Source organism: Miscanthus floridulus, chromosome 6, assembly GCF_019320115.1.
Source record: "Miscanthus floridulus cultivar M001 chromosome 6, ASM1932011v1, whole genome shotgun sequence".
Classification (NCBI taxonomy): domain Eukaryota; kingdom Viridiplantae; phylum Streptophyta; class Magnoliopsida; order Poales; family Poaceae; genus Miscanthus; species Miscanthus floridulus.
The window spans coordinates 116,116,847-116,139,122 of NC_089585.1; the positions used below are offsets into that span (position 1 = coordinate 116,116,847).

At 50.1% G+C, this 22,276-nt stretch overlaps 2 protein-coding genes and 1 pseudogene across 2 annotated transcripts; 2 read left to right on the forward strand and 1 right to left on the reverse strand.

Annotated features, from left to right (window-relative positions):
* The first annotated feature begins 508 nt into the window (after positions 1–508).
* Positions 509–2,343, forward strand: LOC136459184 (early nodulin-like protein 9). The gene is made up of 2 exons (XM_066459071.1): positions 509–812; positions 1,724–2,343. Exons 1-2 carry the CDS (start codon positions 608–610, stop codon positions 2,140–2,142), a joined length of 624 nt encoding a protein of 207 aa, XP_066315168.1. The 5' UTR covers positions 509–607; the 3' UTR covers positions 2,143–2,343.
* Positions 2,344–4,074: 1,731 nt separating this feature from the next.
* LOC136459185 (homeobox-leucine zipper protein TF1-like) lies at positions 4,075–8,873 on the forward strand. Its single transcript, XM_066459072.1, is given in 12 exon segments — positions 4,075–4,122; positions 4,124–4,231; positions 5,244–5,464; positions 5,676–5,793; positions 6,110–6,316; positions 6,605–6,955; positions 7,054–7,161; positions 7,313–7,501; positions 7,632–7,797; positions 7,901–8,169; positions 8,258–8,353; positions 8,475–8,873. Coding segments are annotated over 12 exon segments (2,280 nt in total).
* A 9,210-nt stretch (positions 8,874–18,083) lies between these two features.
* LOC136459186 (pentatricopeptide repeat-containing protein At1g69290-like) lies at positions 18,084–20,814 on the reverse strand (annotated as a pseudogene).
* Positions 20,815–22,276: the final 1,462 nt, after the last annotated feature.

The following is a 22,276-nucleotide window of genomic DNA, read 5'->3' on the forward strand; positions in this document are numbered from 1 at the left end:
ACGATCACCACCAAGGCGATGCCATGTACTACTAGTCTACTACAAAGTTTCCTGCCCTTGTTGACAGCTTAGACGGGCGCAATTTTGAATCGATTTTTATGGTCCGAACTAAATCACATAATAACTGTACACACTACAGTGCTACACAGTCCAAGCTTGGGCCCATTGCGCTACTCCGCCCCTTTTCATAAGTTTTTTTTTTCCTTTCTCGAAGACCGACCTTAGCTGTTCACATGAATTGAGTAGCACCCAAGGCATGGATATTCGTCACCATCTACGAAGTAAAGCACAGCTTCCAAAAACTCTCGTGGCAGCAAGAACACACGACAGGACCAAACGCCACGCCATGCAGGACGGCACGTACTACAGAGCATAAAGCGCGGCAGAAATATGCTCTTCCCAGCGTTCACGTTCCCTGACTTTTACGGAAAGAACCGTGCTACGAATACGTTCGTTAGCTTTTCTACGCGCTTATAACCATGCCGACCCTGAACCACCTGATCGATCGACGACGCAAGCCAACGCTCGATCGCACTCGCACGCTATCTGGTTTTTGGCCGCGCCGCGCGCACACAGTTTTTTTTGTCGGGGGCCGGCAGCCGGCTGGATGGCGCACGGGAGGGTGATGAGGTGCGTGTTCCTGGCGTGCCTGGTGGCGGCGTCGGTGTCGTCCACCGCGTCCGCGTTCGTGTTCAAGGCGGGCGGCACGGGCGAGTGGCGCGTGCCCGCCGCGGCCGCTAGCGGCACCGGCAACGTCAGCGCGTACAACGCGTGGGCGCAACGCAACCGCTTCCGCGTGGGTGACGCCATCGGTGAGTGAGCCCGATCGATCTCTCTCATGCATGCTGCTGCTGCTGCTGTTTTTGCCGTGGCATTCATCAGTTTCCGTTCCGGATCGATGTGCTGCTGCTCCAGCAGACCACGTACCAGCACATCGAATGAGTGGGTATCCAGCATCGCACGGCGCAGAGGCATTAAAATCTGCAATATATTTTCGTTCTGAGTCGGATACGCTGGTATTCATTGCTCGAGATATGGGCATGCCATGGCATCGGCACGTTACGGGGATGCGGTGCAGGCGTCCTGTGGCTTGCATGCCGGCGTCCACCGGTAACGGTTCTCAAGTTTGACTTCTAGGACGCAGGCATCCTCGTTTGAATAGAATTGGAAAGCCTGCAGACGCTGTTTGCTGAGATTCCTGTAACGCTCTATCCTCTAGGTTTTTTTTTTTTTTTTTTTTTTTTTTTTTACAAACTCTATCCTTTAACTTTAAATCTCTAGGAGTGCATGACTATATCTCTATCTTTATATCTATATCTATATCCGTATTTCTATCTTTTTTCTATAATATATCCGTATTTCTATCAATATCTATATCCGCAACCGCATATCTATATCTGCACCGCTGAAAAATCACGGTGGTTCTACGAAGGGAAGCGTCCAGGAGTTGTATTCGGGCATTCGGCGCTGACCCAAGCAGAATGACGTTCGCTTGCCTAGGCTGCAACATTCAATGCAGCGTATCCTCGGGATTTTTACAGTGGTCGTGCCATTTCTGTGTCCACAACGGCGTGACGCAATCGCCATCCTTAAACACCCAACTCCCTTAATTGCAATGATAATGATGACAGTAACTGACTAATCACAAAATTTCACCGTTCAGTACAACTCTCACTGATTACTGTGGTTCAAATTTTGACTGCGCGCGCGCCCATGCATGCAGCTTTCACGTACCAGCCCGGCAACGACTCGGTGCTCCTCGTCGACAAGAGGTCCTACGACGCCTGCGACACGAGCGCGCCGATCGACACCTTCGCCGACGGCAGCACCGTGTTTACCTTCACCCGCTCCGGCCCCTTCTACTTCATCAGCGGCAACAAGGACAACTGCAACCGCGGCGAGAAGCTCATCGTCGTCGTCATGGCGGAGCGCGCGGCAATCGGTAACGGCACCGAGCCTGGCGCGGGGCTGGCGCCGTCCCCCAACGGCCCATTCTCGTCATTCTCTCCGCCACCACCCTTTGGCATCGACATCTCGCCGACGGCCGCGTATCCGCCACCAAGTGCCGCGGCGCCCAGGATGGCAGGAGTTGCCGGCACCGCCGCGTTCGCCATTGGAGCCTTGTTCTACGCGCTTGTTTGAGACGTGTGTTTTGTTTATTTAAAATGTTCGCATGCGCGCGAAGTGGAGGGAGATGATCATCACACGGCTGCTTTTACTAGCTTACTCAAATTATACATATATATCCGGTTGAGTGAGTGAATTTGTTTTTATTAATGTATAGTGTATCAAATGTTGATGTAATGTATGTATTGTTGATTATTAATTCAGTGCTGATGGAAATGTGATTTAGTATTGACAATGTTCCCTTTATGCTTATTTCCATAATAAGTCGCGCTATTTATTTGCAAGGAAAAAACTTTACCTTCGATCTGCAGGGAAAACATCTATGAAACTAGCTAATTAAGACATATATATATATATAGGTAGAGTTGGCCCGTACAAATCCATATAGTATATACGATCTAGTAAAAGGAATAAAAACTAAGGTCAATGAATTTGGCATAGGGCAAAGCTTTTGCACATTTTTAAGTAAAAAGAAAAGAACCCCAGCTTAGATGGACCATTAGATGTACAAGTCGCCTGTTGTGTCCTCATAACGGTGAGCCCAGTGTCAATAGATTCCGAAAAGGCCGCAACACTTTCTTGTAAGAGCGTAGTCCAACTACTATAGCGGTCTCTATAACGGACGGCCCAAATACGACAATGCAAGACATTAATAAAAAAAAAGAAAGAAATCGTTGTTCTTGCGGCCTAACCCATCATATTTTGATAGTATCTTTAACGGTTCAACATCGTATCCGATTGTGTGCCATGTTTGTCGGTGTGTAATGCCTTATCGAGGCCGCGGAAGTAAGGCCGGGGGCTGTGGGTTTGGCCCCGTTTGGGTTTGGTGGCACACCCCCTCTTAATGGCCTCTCTCTATCTTATTATCCTTTTTAGTGAACGCAAGAGGTCCAGTCTATTTTGTTACAAAAAATCATATCCGATTGTCGATTGAGCTAATATATAGGTTAGATATTGACCCAATCTTTTCACACCACCCTGGTTATTAGTTGAAACGGTATGCAAGTCTTTTAGTTGTGAATTTCCTTTTATTCATTTCAAAGACTCTTATAACAGTTAAAATTATGAAAATAGTATATGTGGAGAACATCTATACAATCTTTGCATTTTTTCACATCCAATATATCCCTGATTCTATATAATTGTCTACAATTGTGCCATAATTTCCATAATCCATTAAAATTTAATTAAATTTGTTTTGGTTGCATTCTGGAAATTCTAGACTCACCAAAAACACTTCATGTTACCCATTGTAATTGTTAAGATAGGTGAACCATTTGAGGCAACAAATCTAATATTTATATTTCTATCACTAAGTGAGATTTTGTATTTCTATTGCCATCTTGTGATATCAAGTATGATTTACAAGATTTTTTTTGTTTATTATGTTCTTCATTTTCCCCCTCCACTTTCACACTGTTAAGTTTTCATCTTGTTGTGTATTTATTGTACTGCTTTAATAGCATAGGAGACAACTAGTATATGACTATATGAGATAAATACAGCAATCAACTATTTTACTCAAGATGTCACCACCTAATTAAATTTTCCCAATTTTGCTCAAATCCTCCTAAGCTTCCTTGCATTTTTTAATTGAATGTACACGGGTGAATTAAGCTGGAAAATTTCTCCCTTGATTATTTTATTGCCCCTTGATTATGTTTTATGCATGATGGCTTGTAGTTTAAGAAAATAATTATAATAAAAAAAGAAGTAGAGATCTCTTTCGATCGCCTACCTTTTTCTCTCTCCTCTGACATGTACACATAACACCATGCCTGCGCGAGGACCATACATAATAATAGTTTCCCTCAAAAAAAAACAAAGTCATAGTTTAGTGGTGCCTATAAATAGAGGGGAGGGCAAGGGAAAAGCAAGGGGAATGTTAGGAAGACTAACTAAACCAAACACTTGAAGCAACTTGTAGGTACTGTATTTAACTTGAAGATGAAAAGAGGTGAACCATCAGGAGGTGACCCATCTTTGATGGGGGCCTACTGGTGGTATCAATGACCCATCTTTGATGGGGCCGCTTTGTGTTATTGACTACCCATCTTTGATGGGGCCGTTTGGTGGTGTTGGCGGTGGGCTTCAATCACAAATGGTATTTTCTCATGTTTTGTTGGATTTTCTTGCATCATATTAAGAAAGGTTTCAACATATTTTGCCCCTAGAATCGACATGTAAGAGCATAATCTTTCGTTGCTACAATAAGTTTCTTCAATACCACCTTCTCATACAAGCCTTTGTAGTATATTTCTTGGATTTTCCTTGGTTCGATGTTTTTGTTCTCTTTGAGTTTTCGTTTAACTCACTTCATCTTGTTTTATCAAAGTTTATTACTGGATTGTTGTTTTGTTTCTTGAAAAAGGATAAATTTAATTAATTCTCTTAATTAATTGGATTTCTCATTTCAACCAACTTTTCAATAAGTTATTCTTCTCCCATGGTCTTTAATCAATCTTTGCTTTTGATATATGGTAGAGTTCTAAAATTTTAGCTCTTTTACTGTTTTCCTAAAATGTTTCTTTTAGTAACCTTTCCACAAGAAATTCTTTCCAAAAATCTAAATAGGCTCTTGTTTTCTATATTGGATTCAATATTAAATCCCATACTTCTTAGGTCATTTTTGAAGAGGTTAGATCTATATATAGACATGTTTTTTAAGGTAAACAGTTAGCCGCTAGTATCATTCATTTGTTGGTATCAGAGCTTGTAAATTATGGTACCAGATTTTATTTGTATTCTTGTCGGGGGTCCTTAGACCCTTAACTACTAGCATGGTTTGCCAAAATTGTTTATTATGTACTATCAGCGTGTTTTGTGATACAAGCATCCAAATCCATGGAGACAGCCTAATCACTTGGCATTATATTCTATACAAGTCTAAATTAAGGGTTACTTGGTTAGTGTCTTGGTATAGATCCTTGGAACGATATAACACAATAGTAGGTCTTGAAAGATCAAGAATCTAAACAGTGATGTGCTATATTTTCATTGCAGAGCCTTGTATGTTTTGTTTGATGCTCTTTTGCACTAAGTTTCGAAATAACCTTTTCTACTATTGACTTTTAGAATGGACAAATCTAACACTGAAAATGTCTTCACTTTAACAGAACGACACACCTGAAAATGGTCCAAGCAATCAGTCTGTGGAAGTGCATGCAAACAATGGTAATGAAGAAAGCCCCGGTGATGGTGCCGCTAGAATCACTGAGGTTGGTTCGAGCACCGCAGGCAAAAACAAGAAGAAACACAGTGATAGCCAGGATGGTCCACAGCCAAACAAGAGGTCACTACACAGGGTCACCAGCCAGCAGTTAGAAATACTTGAAGGGTATGGTTCCTTGTGAACACATTGTTGACTTGAAGCTAATAAAGTAAAATAATTTTTTTTTAAAAAAAAGTGCAAGTCAACCTACTAGTCGCATTTCTTGAGTTGTTACTTGTTCCTGAGAATTAAACAAATATTTTCCTTTCTATCAGTTGCCTTTTCTTGGAGATATTATCATTTGTCTTATGTTTGTTGTTGTTGAACGCGCATGCAGATTCTTCAGCATATGCGCACACCCTGATGACAATCAAAGGAGGCAGCTGAGTGAGTCGACGGGTCTTTTGCTACATCAAGTGAAGTTTTGGTTCCAGAATAAGAGGACCCATGTAAAGGTCTGGTTTTATATCATTGCGATTTTCCGTGATAATGTTGGTCGTTAGCTATGCAAAATAAAACCTGCTAAGCGTTCACTGTTTAGTTTATTCGTTCCTCTAGCTTTACTATTGGCCTTTTGTTTCTAATAGATTGCATTTTTATTTTTGCTAATAATGGCGACTTGTAGCATCGAAAAATCAGGACTAATCCTTGACATAGTAGGAGTAATAGTACCAGATACCCTCGACTTTCGCTGACAGATTTTTATATTCATACTTGAGCTATTTGATCATTTGGAATCTCTAACCATTCTAAGTTTTATGGCACAAATAGCATCTAAGTGGAAGAGAAGAGAACTACAGGTTGAAAGTAGAGAATGATACGCTGGAGGAGGAAAACAATAGGCTTAGGAAGATGCAGAGCAATGCTCCTGCTCCTGCTCCCTGTCCCAGATGCATTAATGATCCAGGACACCTCCTACTCGAGAAAGAAGTTGAACGGCTGAAGGAGCTTAACCAGATGCTGCAGCAAGAGTTGCAGGTATAGCATATATATAACTATTGTCCCCAGCAAAATATTTTCACTCTTCCTAACCAATATGCCTGTTCGCTTGCTCGTATACGATCGTGGATTATAAGCTGGAACAGTATTTTTCTCTTACACCAAACCAGCCAGCAGTAAATAATCCATGATCGTTTACGACGTGCCGAACAGGTTGTATACTTCTTCTCAGAGCGGGAAGATTATTACACCTCAAGCTGCAAAGTATTATAAAATATGAATCTCGAATTCCACTGGTATGATCTTGCATCTTTTCTTTGTCTGCAGCTACTACAAAGCACGGGTAATGAAATACCTATGGCTATGGATTCAGCTGCCGGCGCTTTCCAACTTGATCCCTCGTTAGAAAATGTCTTCGTAGTGCAACATGACGAGCAGATGCTTGCCAACCTAGCCCAGAACGCAGCACAGGAGTTTCTCATCTTGGCTGACCCCAATAGCGCTCTCTGGCTGAATGTCCCCGGTGGTTCCTTCGAAACACTGAACATGGTTGCCTACGCCCAAACATTTCCTGGGCAGATGGGTGTAGACACCATCGCTATGAAGACAGAGGCTACCCGTGCCAGCGCTGTGGTCATGCTGGACCCTAAAAGTCTTGTGGAGTTTCTCATGGATGCTGTGAGTAGCATGCTGACATCGATCGATAGAAGCTAATGCCATATATACTTACCATTGTCGATACGAAATCTGATGAACTCGGCTTGAAATGACTGCAGGAGAGCTATGCCACAATGCTCCCTGGACTCGTGTCCGCTGCAGCGACCACCAAGGTGTACAGTTGTCCTACCGGTCGCGAGGAATACTATGATGGGGCTATGCAGATGGTATGAATTGTTTCTTCGTAGATTTAGCAGAGAGGAGAAGCTTGTTAACAAGCTTAGTATATGTGAAGAAAACAGTGCCTGGTGAAAGATGTGTTCTCTTACTAACTGTTACTCACAGATGGTCCTTTCTCTTTTGCACTGAAAACGACAGATGACTGTTGAGCTGGTGTTCCCCTCGCCCCTGGTGGCGGCTCGGAAATGCACGTTCGTGCGCTACTGCAAGAGGCTGGAACAGCAGGGAGCCATTGCCGTCGTCGACGTGTCTTTGGACGACGGTGCTAGGTGCCGCAAGATGCCATCAGGGCTACTGATCCAGCCCATAAGGTACAACAGCTGCAAGGTATGTATCACATCCCAGATAGGGAAAGGCTCGAACTAAAACTTCACCCTGTAATAACTGTTATTATACGACTGCATCGAGCATTGTACCATGTCTATGTTTGATCTTTGTTTCCAAAACTACTTCACAGGTCACCGCCATCGATCACGTTCTAGTAGATGGCACTAACACTCATGACCTCTTCGGTCCATGCCTGAGCGGCCTCCTCTTCGGAGCCAGGCGCTGGGTGACGAGCATGGCGCGACAGTGCGCGCGAATCAGAGACGTGTTCCATGTCACCAACTGTACCCTCAACGGTAATGGGCAATTGCAGCATAAATATACTGTCTGATTACTATCTGAGACTCTCACTACCCACTTGAATCAGAGAGATATACAAGCTTTTCGTCCTGGTTTCAGTCACTTCAAGGGGGAGGAAGACCATCATGAAGCTGGCAGACAATCTGCTGGCCAACTTCACCAGCAGCGTCGCCGCCTACCATGAGGACGCCTGGACCGTCCAGTGTGGGCTGGGCACGGAACAAGACATCAAGATCATGTACAAGACGCAAAACGAGAGCAGCAGCAGCAGCCACACCGCGGTCGTGTGCGCGAGCGCGTCGTTCCTGGTGCCGCTGCACATGGGGAAAGCGTTCGACCTGCTCAAGAACAATATGCTGCGTGCCAAGGTACGCCGGCGTCCACAGGTCACATGACATGGCAACAACGCAATCCCCTGTCTCTCTACTCACGTTACCAACGGGTGGTGGCTGGCAGTGGGACGTCCTGGTGAATGGAGGCTCCGTGAAGGAGGAGGTTCGTGTAGCCAATGGCACCGGAAGTAACGACGCTGTCTCCATCCTGCATGTCAAGGTACCAGAACATTACATACCGAGCACTGATGGCACTCGACGCAGTTTCATTCATTTCCGAATTGTCATTACACCTGCACTGCATTTTTCACATCTGACTCGAGTATTTGCAAATCGATCAGCATGGCCACGGGGCAAACAGGGACACCATGATGATCCTGCAGAACACCTGCTACGATGCGTCTGGAGCGTTCATGGTCTACTCCTCTCTTGACAAACAGCTCATGGAGATAATTGGTGACAACCAGGCAATGAGCAACATTAGCCTCTTCCCCGCCGGCTTCTCCCTGGCTCCCCTCACCGACCCGGCGGGGCACGATGGCGCCGGCATTGCACAGCCTGGGGCAACTGTGATGACTGCAGGGTTCCAGATTCTGATGAAGCTGGCCCGTGGGACTGGCCTTTGCCCTCGCTCAGTGACGTCGGCAGTCAAGATCATGACAGACAACATTGCCAACATCAAAGACGCTCTGTTGAACAGCCACCCCGTTTTCTATAAGAGCATCCAGCCTGTCAACTAGATAACAGCAAGGTACTCCTCTTCGTTGATGATTATTAGCACCGTCAAAATTGACTAATGGCGGAGCCACCCTTTTATATATAGAGGATACTAACCCCTTTGTTGTTTTCCATAGGGAGAAAGGGAGGTCCAATGCTTGTGGAGGCTGCTATTTAAATCAAGAATACTGAAACGGAATCCATCAGCTTTGGTCGCCTGCGTTTCTCCCGGCAATATATACCCTATATAGTAAACTTAGTCCCCGTTCCGTCTACTATGTGGAACTGCTCTTGTATCAAGAGCCTGTAATAATGTTAGTGGAACCAAACTTGTGTTATGTGGACCGGTCGTCTGATAATGTATGCCATGTTAAAACCTTAATTTGCTTGTTGATTTGGTTTTGCATGATAAGTTTACTGCTCATCTGCTACAACACCAGAATGGCAATTGACCAATCTCGAGTCATTGGTTTATATGCAAGAGGTCGATAGCAACAGATCAATGTTGAAATCCTTAGGGTAGTCACACATGGAACTGGACGAAGAATTTATCACAGCCATAATACATGCATGACGCTTGATAACTGAAGCTGGTTTAGGAAGTCAAACTAATTTTCGAATGTTAGTGGGGAGTGAAAGGATTGAACAATGTGAAGGGACAGGTGAAAAAAAAAATCCCAAGACATCTCATTTTGTTTACCACCAAACCAAAAGAAATGCACTTCAGCAAGGTATTTCAAGAGAAACTTGTCATTGATCATTTCAGTATTATACATGGTCTGGAGTTCGAACCAGGTTGTCGGGGACCGATTACTAGGGTACCCAAAGAGGCGGAACTAATAACCATCAAGCGCCGATGCTTCCGAACAGGCAAGAATGCAACTACACCTCATTCCCTGCGCCTCGCCCGGCCCCGAGGGGTTGGCTCCGCCTCGCCCGACCCTCGAGGGTTGGACTCCGCCTCGCCCGACGGCTGGGGGCAGACTCCGCCTCACCCGACCCCCGAGGGCTGGACTCCGCGTCCCCCGACGTCTAGGGGCAGACTCCACCTCGCCTGACGGCTGGGGGCAGACTCCTCCTCGCCCGACGGCTGGGGGCAGACTCCGCCTCGCCCGAAGATCGGGGACTCGCTCCACCTCACCCGATGGCTGAGGGCTGGCTCCGCCTCGCCCGACGTCTACACCCTGCCCCTTTATAATGATGAGCACAGGGTAAGACAGGACATTCAGGTCAACCGTAGTACCAAGGACCATGCCCTGCGCGCTAGCGGGAAAGTACCGTCAGGGTATGACGGGATGGGTGCTTTAAGCCCTCCCAGGCATGACAGAGCCCGAATAGTGTTATAGGCGCCGACTTTTGTCCTACAGTGTTGTGGGCGTCGCCATCAGCCCTCGGCCGTGAATCCTAACACAAGCATATGACAACCACTACAATCCAGGAGGGAACTCACATCATCAATAGTAACGAACATATGGTCACTTACCCGTCTGCTCCCCGTAGGGTCACGGCTCGGTACCCCGACACGCCACATCGTCCGCCAGAGTAGGATGGGATGTGACCACTAGCTAACCGAAGCCAGGGCACAACCCTATCAGGATCAGCGAACGTGCTATCCCTGGCATGGTCTGCCATGACAGCAGGGCAGGCTCGAGGGAAAAGGAAGACCCGGCACCTTCGAAGGATTCTCCCTACCTCTGGTTTTTTCCTCTTTCTCCCATCTATAATCCCTGCTCCCTCTTGGTCTATAAAAGGGAGGGCAGGGCGCCCCACTAAGAAGATGGATCAATTTCCACACACAACACATCACACACACAACCAAGCAGCAACCGAGCTCTTGGCATTCTTTCGACCATTTCATCAGAGACTTGGGACTTATCGCTCTCTCGACCGTTTGTACCCTCTACTATGAATCTTTTTTCGTGCTAATAACACGAGTAGCAGCAACAAACTGGACGTAGGGACATTCAGCCCGAACCAATATAAATCTTGTGTCCTTTAGCACACCATCCGGGCCTAACGTGCAACAAATATAAATTTACTAGTTGGTGTTTATTCAAAACACCGACAGTTGGCGCGCCAGGTATGGGACCTTTGCGCGTTCCACATTAGGCCACGGATGGCTAACCACGGCATCAGCTGGATCCCAGGCGCACACGTGCGCTTCGGGAGCATAGACTTCATCATCACGGTGGGAGGAGAGTTGGCATTGGCTCATGTCGCCATCCAATCTCTCCCCTCCATCGGCCTCAACCACGAGAGGCTTAGGCGCCAGCTCAGCGTCTCCCTCGGATCCTAGTAGTCCAGGGAGGACCAGTGTCGCCTCGCCCTTTCCAACGCCAACGACATGGCGCGGTCTTCCGAAGGAGGATCCCTCTCTTTGGAACGCCACATACGGAGTGCCCCGATAGCGCTTCCATTCAGTCTCCGTAACGCTGCAGCGACCGTTAGCCACCTTATGGCACGACGCATGGTTCAGCCACCCGCGAACAATGAGTTCATGGGGGTGATCAAACATGTCACGGAGTCTCTCCACAACCTCCTCATAGAGGAGCCGGGGTCATCCTCTAGCCCTGACTCCAGTAGGGGAAGCCATCACCCCTCCCAGGACTGCTTCATGATGGGTACCCCTGAGGGGCACGTCGAAAGCATCTCTATGGAGGAGGCTACCCCAGCGGGCAACCTCGTCGTCGAAAGCGAACGGGAGATAGTGGCCCCACCTCGCGTAGGGGCGGAGTAGCTAAGAGCCCGAAAGTGGGAGATCGAGGAAGCCGGAATCCAGCTTGTGCGGAAATGCGCAGAGGTCGATCGGAAGATCGAACGCCACGGAGAAGGTGGGCGCGCACGCGCCAGGGCCCGTGACGTGAACCGAAGGATCATCGCCGACGATGAAGCCCTTCTCCACTTCGCCCGGGCAAGCCAGAACATCGTCGCCGTGACGGCCTTGCTCCATGGCCTTACAGAGGCCGCGATGCCCGAGGATTGTCAGGCCCACTGTGAGATTCGCACGCTACTCGAGCGTGCGGCGGCACAGCAGGCTGAGAGCTCACTGTCTCGACAACGCAAGTTCGATGCCAGCCAGCGCACAACCTTGGCACTCCCTGCCAGGGACGCGTCAGTCCATCAGGCACCATAAGGCGGCAGGCGGCAGGCAGCGTGCCATGGACCCGGTGCATCAGCGCCTCAGCCACAACCGTGATGCATGTAGCACCCTCGACGCTTGCAGACGAACCTACAATGACCCGAGAGAAGGAGCCCATTGCGGCTATCACCCTCATCGCGGCGGACGCTACGACAACGGCGAGGACCGGAGCCCGAGCCCTAGCCTACTAGGCCCTCAGGCCTTCGGCCGACACACCCTCAACGCTGCTTTCCCGCCAAGGTACCAACCACCTACCAATATCCCTAAGTACTTTGGAGAGACAAACCCTGGACTTTGGCTCGAAGACTATCGGCTTGCCTGTCAAGCCGGTGGTGCGGATAATGACTACTTCATTATTCGCAACCTTCCACTGTTCTTAGCCGATTCGACACGAGCGTGGTTGGAACACCTACTATCCAACATGATCTAGAGTTGGGCGGATCTGAAGGAGATCTTTGTGGGGAACTTCCAGGGCACATACAAGCACCCTAGGAACCCATGGGACCTCAAGAACTATCGTCAGAAGGCCGGAGAGACCCTCCGAGGGTACATCCAGTGCTTCTCCCGGTAGTACAACGAGCTCCCTAACGTCGCCGACGCCGACGTTATAGGAGCCTTCCTATCTAGGACTACCTACGAACCTTTGGTTCATAAGCTAGGACGCAAGGGCCTGCGAACCACCAAGGAACTCCTAGACATCGCCACCAACCACGCCTCAGGAGAAGAGGCGGTCGGAGCGATCTTCGATCATCTCGAGGGCAAGGCAAGGTGGGACGAGGGTGCCGACAAAGGCATATCCAATCGATCCACCAAAAGGAAGAACAAGAAGCAACGGCGCGATGACTCACTCATGGCCACTGTTGACCACAAGGGTGGTCAGAAGCCTACGGAGGGCACTCCGAACCACTTCAAAAAATTACTTGAGGGGCCATGCCCGAACCACGCCTTCCCGATAAAGCATCTAATCAAGGACTGCAGCCTCATGCGACGGTTCCTGTCCAGAGGCTCCAACAAGGGGGAGCAGGGAAAGGACCCTGCCCCCACCACAAACGACGTCGAGGAGAAGGATGACAACTTTCCAACACCAGATGGCTGCCTTATGATCTTTAGAGGATCAACGGCCTACGACTTCAAACGTTGTCAGAAGGTCACGCGCCATGAGGTCTACACGGCCGAGCCGGCCACACCTCTCTTCCTCCGGTGGTCCGAGTCCGCCATAACCTTCGACCGGACCGACCATCCGGATAGTGTCCCGCACCCAGGGAGATATCCGCTTGTGGTCGACCCGATCGTCAGCCCAAAGCGACTCACCAAAGTACTGATTAATGGAGGCAGCGGCCTCAACATCATGTACGCCAAGACGCTCAACGAGATGGGCGTCGACTAGACACGCCTCCACCCAACCCGAGCACCTTTCCATGGCATCATGCCTAGAAAGCAAGCCATGCCACTTGGGTAGATCGATCTGCCCATCACCTTTGGGGATCAGTTCAATTACAGGACTGAGACCCTCACCTTCGAGGTGGTCGAAACTTTCCACGTCATCCTGGGATGTCCATGCTACGCGAAGTTCATGGCCGTCCCCAACTATACATACCTCAAGCTGAAGATGCAGGGCCCCCATGGGGTCATCACTATCGACACCTCCTTCCAACGCGCCTATGAGTGCAAGGTCGAGTGCTGTGGTCACGCCACAGCAATCGTCACCTCCGAAGAGCTCGCCGCCCTCAGGGAGGAGGTCACCGAAGAAGCGTTCGACGCCAAGAAGTCGACCGGGTTGTTCGAGCCGACAGAGGGCTCTAAGGAAGTCCTCATAGATCCCAACAGCTCTGAGGGCAAAACAGTACACATCAGTACCACGCTTTCCTCCGAATAGGAAAACGTGCTCATCGACTTCCTCCGTGACAACAAAGACATCTTTGCGTAGAAACCCTCGGATATACCAGGCATTTCGAGGGAGGTCACCGAGCATACCTTGAAGATTCACCCAGGGTCCAAGCCGGTGAAGCAATGCCTGCATCACTTCAACGAGGAGAAACGTAGGGCCATTGGTGAAGAGATCACAAAACTATCAGTTGTTGGATTCATCAAGGAAGTATACCACCCAAAGTGGTTAGCCAATCCCGTTCTTGTATGAAAGAAAAGTGGGAAATGGAGGATGTGTGTAGACTATACGGGTCTCAACAAGGCGTGCCCAAACGATCCATTTCCTTTGCCGCACATAGACCAAATAGTTGACTCTACCTCGAGGTGCGAAACCATTTACTTCCTTAATGCGTACTCTGGGTACCATCAAATCGCGATGAAAGAGTCCGACCAGCTCGTGACATCTTTCATCACCCCCTTCGGATCATTCTGCTACGTCTCAATGTCGTTCGGTCTAAAGAACGTTGGGGCTACGTACTAGCGTTGTATGCTCAAATGCTTCAAGGACCTCGTCGGGCAGACCGTTGAGGCCTACGTTGACGACATTGTAGTTAAGTCCAATCGAGCTGACCACCTTGTTACCGATCTTGAGCATACCTTTGCAAAACTCTGAGTGAATGGCATCAAACTCAATCTCGAGAAGTGTGTTTTTGGGGTCCCGAGGGGCATGCTGCTCGGCTTCATCGTCTCCGAGCGTGGCATCGAAGCCAACCCGGAGAAAATCTCAGCCATCACAAGGGTCCTGATCTAGGTTCCTCCAAGCGACGAAGAATTCCTCCTGCTATACATAGCGGCCACCACGCAAGTGGTCAGCGCCGCCCTAGTAGTGGAGCGGGAAGAAGAGAGGCACGCCCTCAAGGTGCAGCGCCCTGTGTACTTCATCAGCGAGGTACTATCTGACTCTAAGACCTGCTACTCCCAAATCTAGAAGCTCTTGTACGCTGTCCTCATCACCAAGAGGAAGCTACGCCACTACTTTGAGTCGCACTCGGTGATGATCGTGACATCGTTCCCCCTTGGTGAGGTCGTCCAAAGCTAGGATGCCATGGGAAGAACCGCAAAGTGGATGCTCGAGTTGATGGATCAAGGCATTACGTATGCATCCCGAACGGTGATCAAGTCATCTTGAACTCCTTCGTCTTCCCCTCCCACTCGGCCACGGTCTGATTCACCGTCGCCACGAGCGGGTCCTTCGGTAGCGGAGCTGGGCTATCCATAAAGAGAAGCCTCTTTGGCTGGCCCTGCTATCCCAATGTTAGCATCAAGGGGTTGGAAGTTCAAATTAAAGAAAAAGGAGGCACGAGGAAAGAGAACTTACGAAGTCAATATACCCTAGTTTCGGCCGCATCGGAGGGTGCCCCAGCACCGGATACACGAAATCGAGGACGACGCCGGCATCATCCTTTGAAGGCTCCATCACCTCCTTGATGTGCTATGCCACTTCAGAGGGGGGGCGCTTCATCGGCAAGCGCCGTCCCAACAAGTGACGCTCCGAGCGCCATCAGGTACAGGGGAAGCGCGCGGCTCATCAGTGGCGCCACTCTCTGCGTATGGTAGGCACCGATGATCCCCGACCCCTTTATGCCCCTCTCCTTTAGAATTCGGATGCCGACAAGATGGTCTTGGATTTTCTTCTTGTCTTTATCCGGCACACCCACTTCCACGGCTCCGGGACCTCTTTGATAATGCGCCCAGAGAACGCTGGTAAGGGGGCGGCTACGTCATCCTTAACGTAAAACCAATGCGAATGTCACCTCTTGTTGGAGGTCGACAGATGCATCGACAGGTATTTGTTTACCCAGTTGTTGTGGAGATGAATACCGGCACATCCCACCGGCACACTCAGCTCTTGCCTCTTCTCTCGCTGCTTCAATAGGTTGTCGACAAAGAAATACCGCCACAGGTCGAAGTGGGGACTAATCCCCAAGAACCCCTCACACAGGACAACGAACGCCACAATGTGCTGGACCCCATTGGGAGTGAGGTGCTGCAGCTCCACCTTGTAGTAATGCAACAGCCCCCGAAGGAACTTGTGGGCGGGGATTGTGAATCCCTGCTCGTGAAAGCGAGCGAAGGACACCACGTAGCCTTCAGGCAGCGATGACGCGTCCTCATTGTCGGGAAGCCGCCACTCCTCGGTGGCGGTCAGCGGGCAAAGGAGGCCACGACGAACGAGGCCCTTCGGGCGCTGAAGGGTGATGTCGGATCTGCACCACGGCTCCATTGAACGATTGGAAGGGGGGTGGACGCGAGCTTGACGGCGGCTGCGATGCAGGTGCGGGAGGACTCAGGCGATTGACGGCGGAGGTTGTAGATGTAAAGGCGAGGAGGCAAAGTACGAAACCCTAGGGGCGAACCCCTTGGTTTTATAGGGGCGACGGATATGAGAAGGCTAACCATCCTCCTAGATCTCCGCGCCTACCATGATACACCACCACGTCACATCGTGGGATATGCGCCCGCAATCCCTATCTTTTTCCACCAAAGTCGTGTCGGACGTTTCGCCTTCCTGGGCAGGCTAGGACTCTTTTCCTGCAGAGGAGATACGGGTCAAGAAGCTTTTCTCTAGCTCGCCTGGGCCCAGGAGTTCAAGGGCTGGCCCAATAGTTTTGACGGTCATCCCAGCGAGGGATGGGCCTGTGAGCGGCCAAAACTCAGGTGCACGAGCCTCAAGGGAGTCTCGGTCCGCGATCAAGTCTCAACCGGGCTGATCCTGGATGAATCCCCGTGAACGGGATACCAGGGTTCCCTTTAAGCTATCCAGTTGTCGAAACACCAAATTTCACAGCCATACCCGCGAAGGGTCCGAATTACCCCCCCGAGCGATTCTATCTGAATCACCCGGGGGCTTGGGGGCTACACACGTCGGGTGCGCTCGTGCGCACCCTCTGGCGAATCGAAATACCCCTGGGCGATTCTATCCAAATCACCTGGGGGCTCGGGGGCTACTGTCGGGGACCGATTACTGGGGTACCTAAAGAGATGAAACTAATAACCATCAAGCGTTGATGCTTTCGAACAGGCAAGAACACAACTACACCTCTTGCCCTGTGCCTCGCCTAGCCCTGAGGGGTTGGCTCCGCCTTGCTCGACCCCCGAGGGCTGGATTCTGCCTCGCCCGACGTCTGGGGGCAGACTCCGCCTCGTCCGACCCCCAAGGGCTGGACTATGCCTCGCCCGACGTCTGGGGGCAGACTCCGCCTCGCCCGATGACCGGAGACTGGCTCCGCCTCGCCCGACGTCTGCACCCTACCCCTTCATAATGATAGCATAGGGTAAGATAGGACACTTAGGTCAACCATAGTACCGAGGATCATGCCCTGCGCGTCTATGGGAAAGTACAGTCAAGGTATGACGGGACGGGCGCTTTTTGCCTTCCCAGGCATGACAGAGCCTAAATAGTGTTGTAGGCACCGACTTTTGTCCTGCAGTGTTGTGGGCGCCGCCATCAGCCCTCGGGTGCGGATCCTAACACAAGCATACGACAACCACTACAGTCCAGGAGGGAACTCACATCATCAACAGTAACGAACGTATGGTCACTTTCCCGTCTGCTCCCCGTAGGGTCATGGCTCGGTACCCCGACGCGTCGCATCGTCCGCCAAATTAGGATGGGACACGACCACTAGCTAACCGAAGCCAGGGCACGGCCCTATCAGAATCAGCGAACGTGCTATCCCTAGCATGGTCTGCCATGACAGCAGGGCAGGCTCAAGGGAAAAGGAAGACCCGGCACCTTCGAATGACCCTCCCTACCTCTGGTTTTTTTCTCTTTCTCCCATCTGTAATCTCTGCTCCCCCTTGATCTATAAAAGGGAGGGCAGGGCGCCCCATTAAGAAGACGGATCAATTTCCACACACGACACATCACACACACAGCCAAGCAGCAACCGAGCTCTTGGCATTCTTTTGACCCTTATATCAGAGACTTGGGACTTGTCCCTCTCTCCACCGTTTGTAACCCCTACTACGAACCTTTTTTCGGTGCTAATAACACGAGCAGCAGCAGCAAACAAGACGTAGGGACATTCAGTCCAAACTAGTATAAACCTTGTGTCCTTTAGCACATCATCCGGACCTAACGCGCAACAAATATAAATTTATTGGTTGGTGTTTGTTCGAAACACCGACACAGGTCTTATTGAAGACTAGTGCCTAGACACGTCAGTATAGCTACAGAGTACAAAAAGTAAACATCCAGTCCTATAAATAACATAGAGAACTCAAGTGAGCCAATTTATCTAACCTTTGGTACAAATTTATCACAGCCAAACAGATTCTTTACTTTAACCATCTCTAAAGATCCATAGTGCTTGCTACAGCTTTCTGAAGATGATGAATTCAATCGGACACATAACAGGTTGATAAATCAAGGTTGTGACATTATGTATTGATACCAGCCCAGTTTTTGAAAGCTACCAGGGCTTCCATTTTCCTGAAGTTTCGCTTTCTTAGCTTTGCAACTTTTAGTTTCTTATGTGTTTCCATGAATGCTTGCTTATACCTCCATTTATCAATAAATATTTTGAACTCTTGCGCCTTTTCAATCACCTGCATCGCCATATCAAAGAACCCTCCTTTCACCAAAGCATAAAGAAAGGCATCAATCAACTCATGGTTGAATTCAGTCCCCTTCCTCCTCACTTCTGTCCACAATATGAGCACACTAAAGTATTTCTCAGCTGAGACATAACCATTAATGAGTGAAAGGTATGTCTGATTGTTTGGTTCAAATCTAAGGAATATCATCATCCTTCGATATGTCCTTCTAGCATCCTCTAACCTCCCGACCTTGCAGAAAACATGTATTATTGAATTCCAATCATGTGTACCAATCTCGATTCTCGGGTCATCAACCACTGAGTCCAAGAAGGAAGCCATGAGGCCAGGCTTGTTGTTTTCTGTCAAGCCTGTCATTATAGTAAGATAACTTGTCCTAAGTTCTGGTAGCCTTGCCTCCCTCATGTCCTTGAAAAGAGCAAATGCAGACTGGAAATCATGGGCTGTCATGGAAGCATCAATAAGAGCATCATAACTACCAGCATCAAGCTTTATCCCGGCTGCACTAATCTCTACCACAAGCTGTGCAGCCTCTGCAGTTTTGTGCTCCTTGCAATAGGCTTTCAGGATTGAAGAGTAGACACCAAGCCCTACAGAGGCTCCTTGAGCCGTCATTTCATCGAGTATGCTATGAGCTTTGTTCAATAGGCCAAGCTCAACACAAGCATTGACAATCCCAAACCCAACAGAATACTCAACTGACATAGATTGCTGAGTGAGCTCAACCTCATGCGCTTGGATGATCAACTGAGCTAGTTCTTAATTCTCGCACGATCAACAAAGCACTGAGCAACCTCACTGTAGGTTTCCTCATCAAATCCATTGCCATCCCCAACTCTGCGCTCCTTCACTGCACGAAGAATGATTGGTGAAACTGACTCGAAGTCACCAGATTTGAGGTACCCACTAACCAGATTCTTGAAAAAGCCCTTCTTGCTGAAGCCCAGAGCATCAAGCAATGTATCGAGCTCATCAACCCGACTGCGAACACCTCTCCAAGCATACAGGAAGGCGAGGCACCCAAAGCTCTCTACATCTGGCGAGACCCCAACAGCCGACATAGTCTCCAGCACCCGCTCCGCATCTGCCAGCGAACCTAGCCCGCGGCAGCAACCAGAAAGGACAGCATTGCAGGCAGCGCGGTCAGGGCGCATCACCGCCGCCACAGCAGGGGACTTCTCCTCCACCACGAGCTTGCAGGCCTCGTCGAACACCTTTAGGAAGGCCGCAAAGGCGCCCGGGTCGGCGCGGGTGAGCTCGATAAGCGGGTGTCCCCAGACGGAGAACGCCGGGAGGCGTCGCCCGCAGCGGAGCATCGCGTGCGCGAGCGCCACCGCCGGGGCGGCGGACCCCGCCGCGACGAGCGCCCCGAGGGCTGGCTCCGGGACGGGCGCCGCGTGCGGGCTCTTCTCCAGCAGGAAGACGGCCGCGGCGAAGGCGCGCTTGAGGCCGAGCCGGTGCTGACCGGTGGCGGCGGCGGCGAGGTGGGAGACGAGCGCCGCCGCGGCGTGGGGCGAGGGCGAGCGGGATGCCGCGGCCAGGGACTTGAACGCGAGCCACGCGTCGTCCGAGAGGCTCTCGGCGACGGCGGCGAGGAGGTCGGACTCGAGCGCGGCGGCGTCAGCGACGGGGAGCGTCTTCCTGGGGGCGGGATCATGGGCCCCGGGGGGCGGCGGCGGCGGCGGCGGCGGTTGGGGCCTGGGGCGCGGCGCGAAGATGGATGGCTGGAGGAAGGAGTAGATGGTGGGGATCTCGTGGGGCTCGGAAAAGGAGGACGAGGAGGTGGTCCTCGCGATCAGGGGTAGAGATGGCCGGCACCGGAGGCGGAGTAGAGCGCGCATTGGTGGAGGCGCCTTGCCGTTGAGGTGTTCGACCGTTTGCCTAGGAAAGCAGGAAGCGAGAGAAGTGCCGAAGAACGGAAGCTGGGCCACAGGACGATGCTGGAGCGCTGTTGGCTCATGATCCGGGACATCGAGGGGAACCGTCCGATGTACAATTAGGCGGCCTGGATCTAAGGGGAACCGAGAGCGTGCGTGATGAGCAATGGCGGCGGTTCTAAAGATGGAACGTGGTTTTGCTGGGTGGGCCGCCTCTTAACAGCCATGTTCCCACAGAAACTTAGAATCCCGAATCGAAAATATAGATCTTCCAAGAATTCGAACGTAGCCATGTTCCATGTTTTCGGCTACTAAGGGTCGTCCTAGTTTTCAAGGATAGCTACATGGGAGAGTCCCGTTTATATGTTTGGTTAATAAGGAATGAATGTCTTGTTTTATGTTTAGTCTGGAGATATGAAAAATAGAAACAGTCATCTGACATATAGAGCTCACTTGCTAGTCTTTTTTCTTTCTTCCTCCTTTCATCGTCTTGGCTTTCATGTGCACGTATCTACTGGAACCATGAACACCAACGTCGAGCCGCCGGCCATGGGCGCTCACGGCAAGGTAGAGCCCATGCGGCGAGGCTGGAGCAGAGCTCGCTAGCACGGCGACAGATCGACTATGTGTGGCAGGGCAATGGGACCAAAGCTCGCCCAAACAACACCGGAGCCGGGCTCCGATCCAAAGTGTCAGGTTCCACCCCGTTTGCCTCCTCCCGCATCCCTTGCCCCGCTCCTGCGAGCTCCATTCTCGCTCGACGACCTCGCGAACTTCTTAAGCGCTCAATCGAGCCATCAGACCCGCGCCGCCCTCTGCCACCCACACCCTCCACCTTCTGTTGCACCAGAAGTTCCACCTCGCCCCCATGCAGCCACCACGCCTACGCACGCCTCGTCTTCTCCACCACACATGTGTAGCGCTCGTCTCACCTAGGATGACCCCGTTCGTGAAATTTCTAAAGATGAGTTGAACCCACCTCTAAAGGCTATAGTCCAAATCTCGTCTTCAATTGTCTCCTAGCCGAACACCATATAAAAGGACATCCCACTAGGACAACATCCTCCAACCAAAGATTCATTAACAAGATGGACATTCATTAACAAGATGGTACGTCGGCTGCCGACTCATTGCCCCGTTCGCTTCGCTGAAAAAACAAACCGAAACACTGTTCCAGCTGATTTATTGTGAGAGAAAAACACTGATCCGGCTGAAAAAACAAGCTGAAAAGGGACGGATTATAAGAGAAGCGAACAGGAACATTGCACCTTCTATTTTAGCGTTTGTTTGGTTAATGTCTAATCTGAGAAAATTGAAGAAGAATTTAAGACTAACAAAACAGAATTGAACATCACAACTCCATGCAAAGCCTTTGGAATCCTACGTTCATGCGCTACGGACAGAACTCCAGACGTCAAAGCTCAATCCATTTTAGTACGCGTCTACTGGCATGATCAAACCTTATTGCTTCGTCGGTCGGCTTAGGTCTCGCGTCTAACGCTCGGGCGCCGCCGCCGTCCTCTGCCTCCACCAGTAGCGGATACAGCCAAAATTCCACTGATGTCATAAGTACTACGCCATAGCTTAAGTTCACGTATGAGCATCAATTTGCAATGAAAATCTCAGGAAATCATTGCTATCATCTGACAGCAATGAACAGGGCTGGCTCCGCCCCTGGCCTCCACCACTGCTGGTCCCCCCTCCGGCATATCGCTGGAGGCTAGACGGAGTGTGTATCTATCGTTTTTAATAAGTTTTTCTAGTAGATTAGGTTAGGATCTCTTCGTGGCAAGTTTTTTGGTTTTGGAGATTTATCTCCTCTCCGGTGACGGTAAGAGGACATGATGGAATCGTTTTCTCCATGGCGGCTCTGTTGAAGATGAGAGCGATAAATACGGCGTCAGCATCCTCACCAATATGATAT

Bases quoted from the DNA above. Each gene is read 5' to 3' on its own strand.
- LOC136459184 (XM_066459071.1), top strand. From the start codon at position 608: ATGGCGCACGGGAGGGTGATGAGGTGCGTGTTCCTGGCGTGCCTGGTG. The intron at 813-1,723 runs GTGAGTGAGCCC...CCATGCATGCAG, and splicing joins CCGCGTGGGTGACGCCATCG to CTTTCACGTACCAGCCCGGC.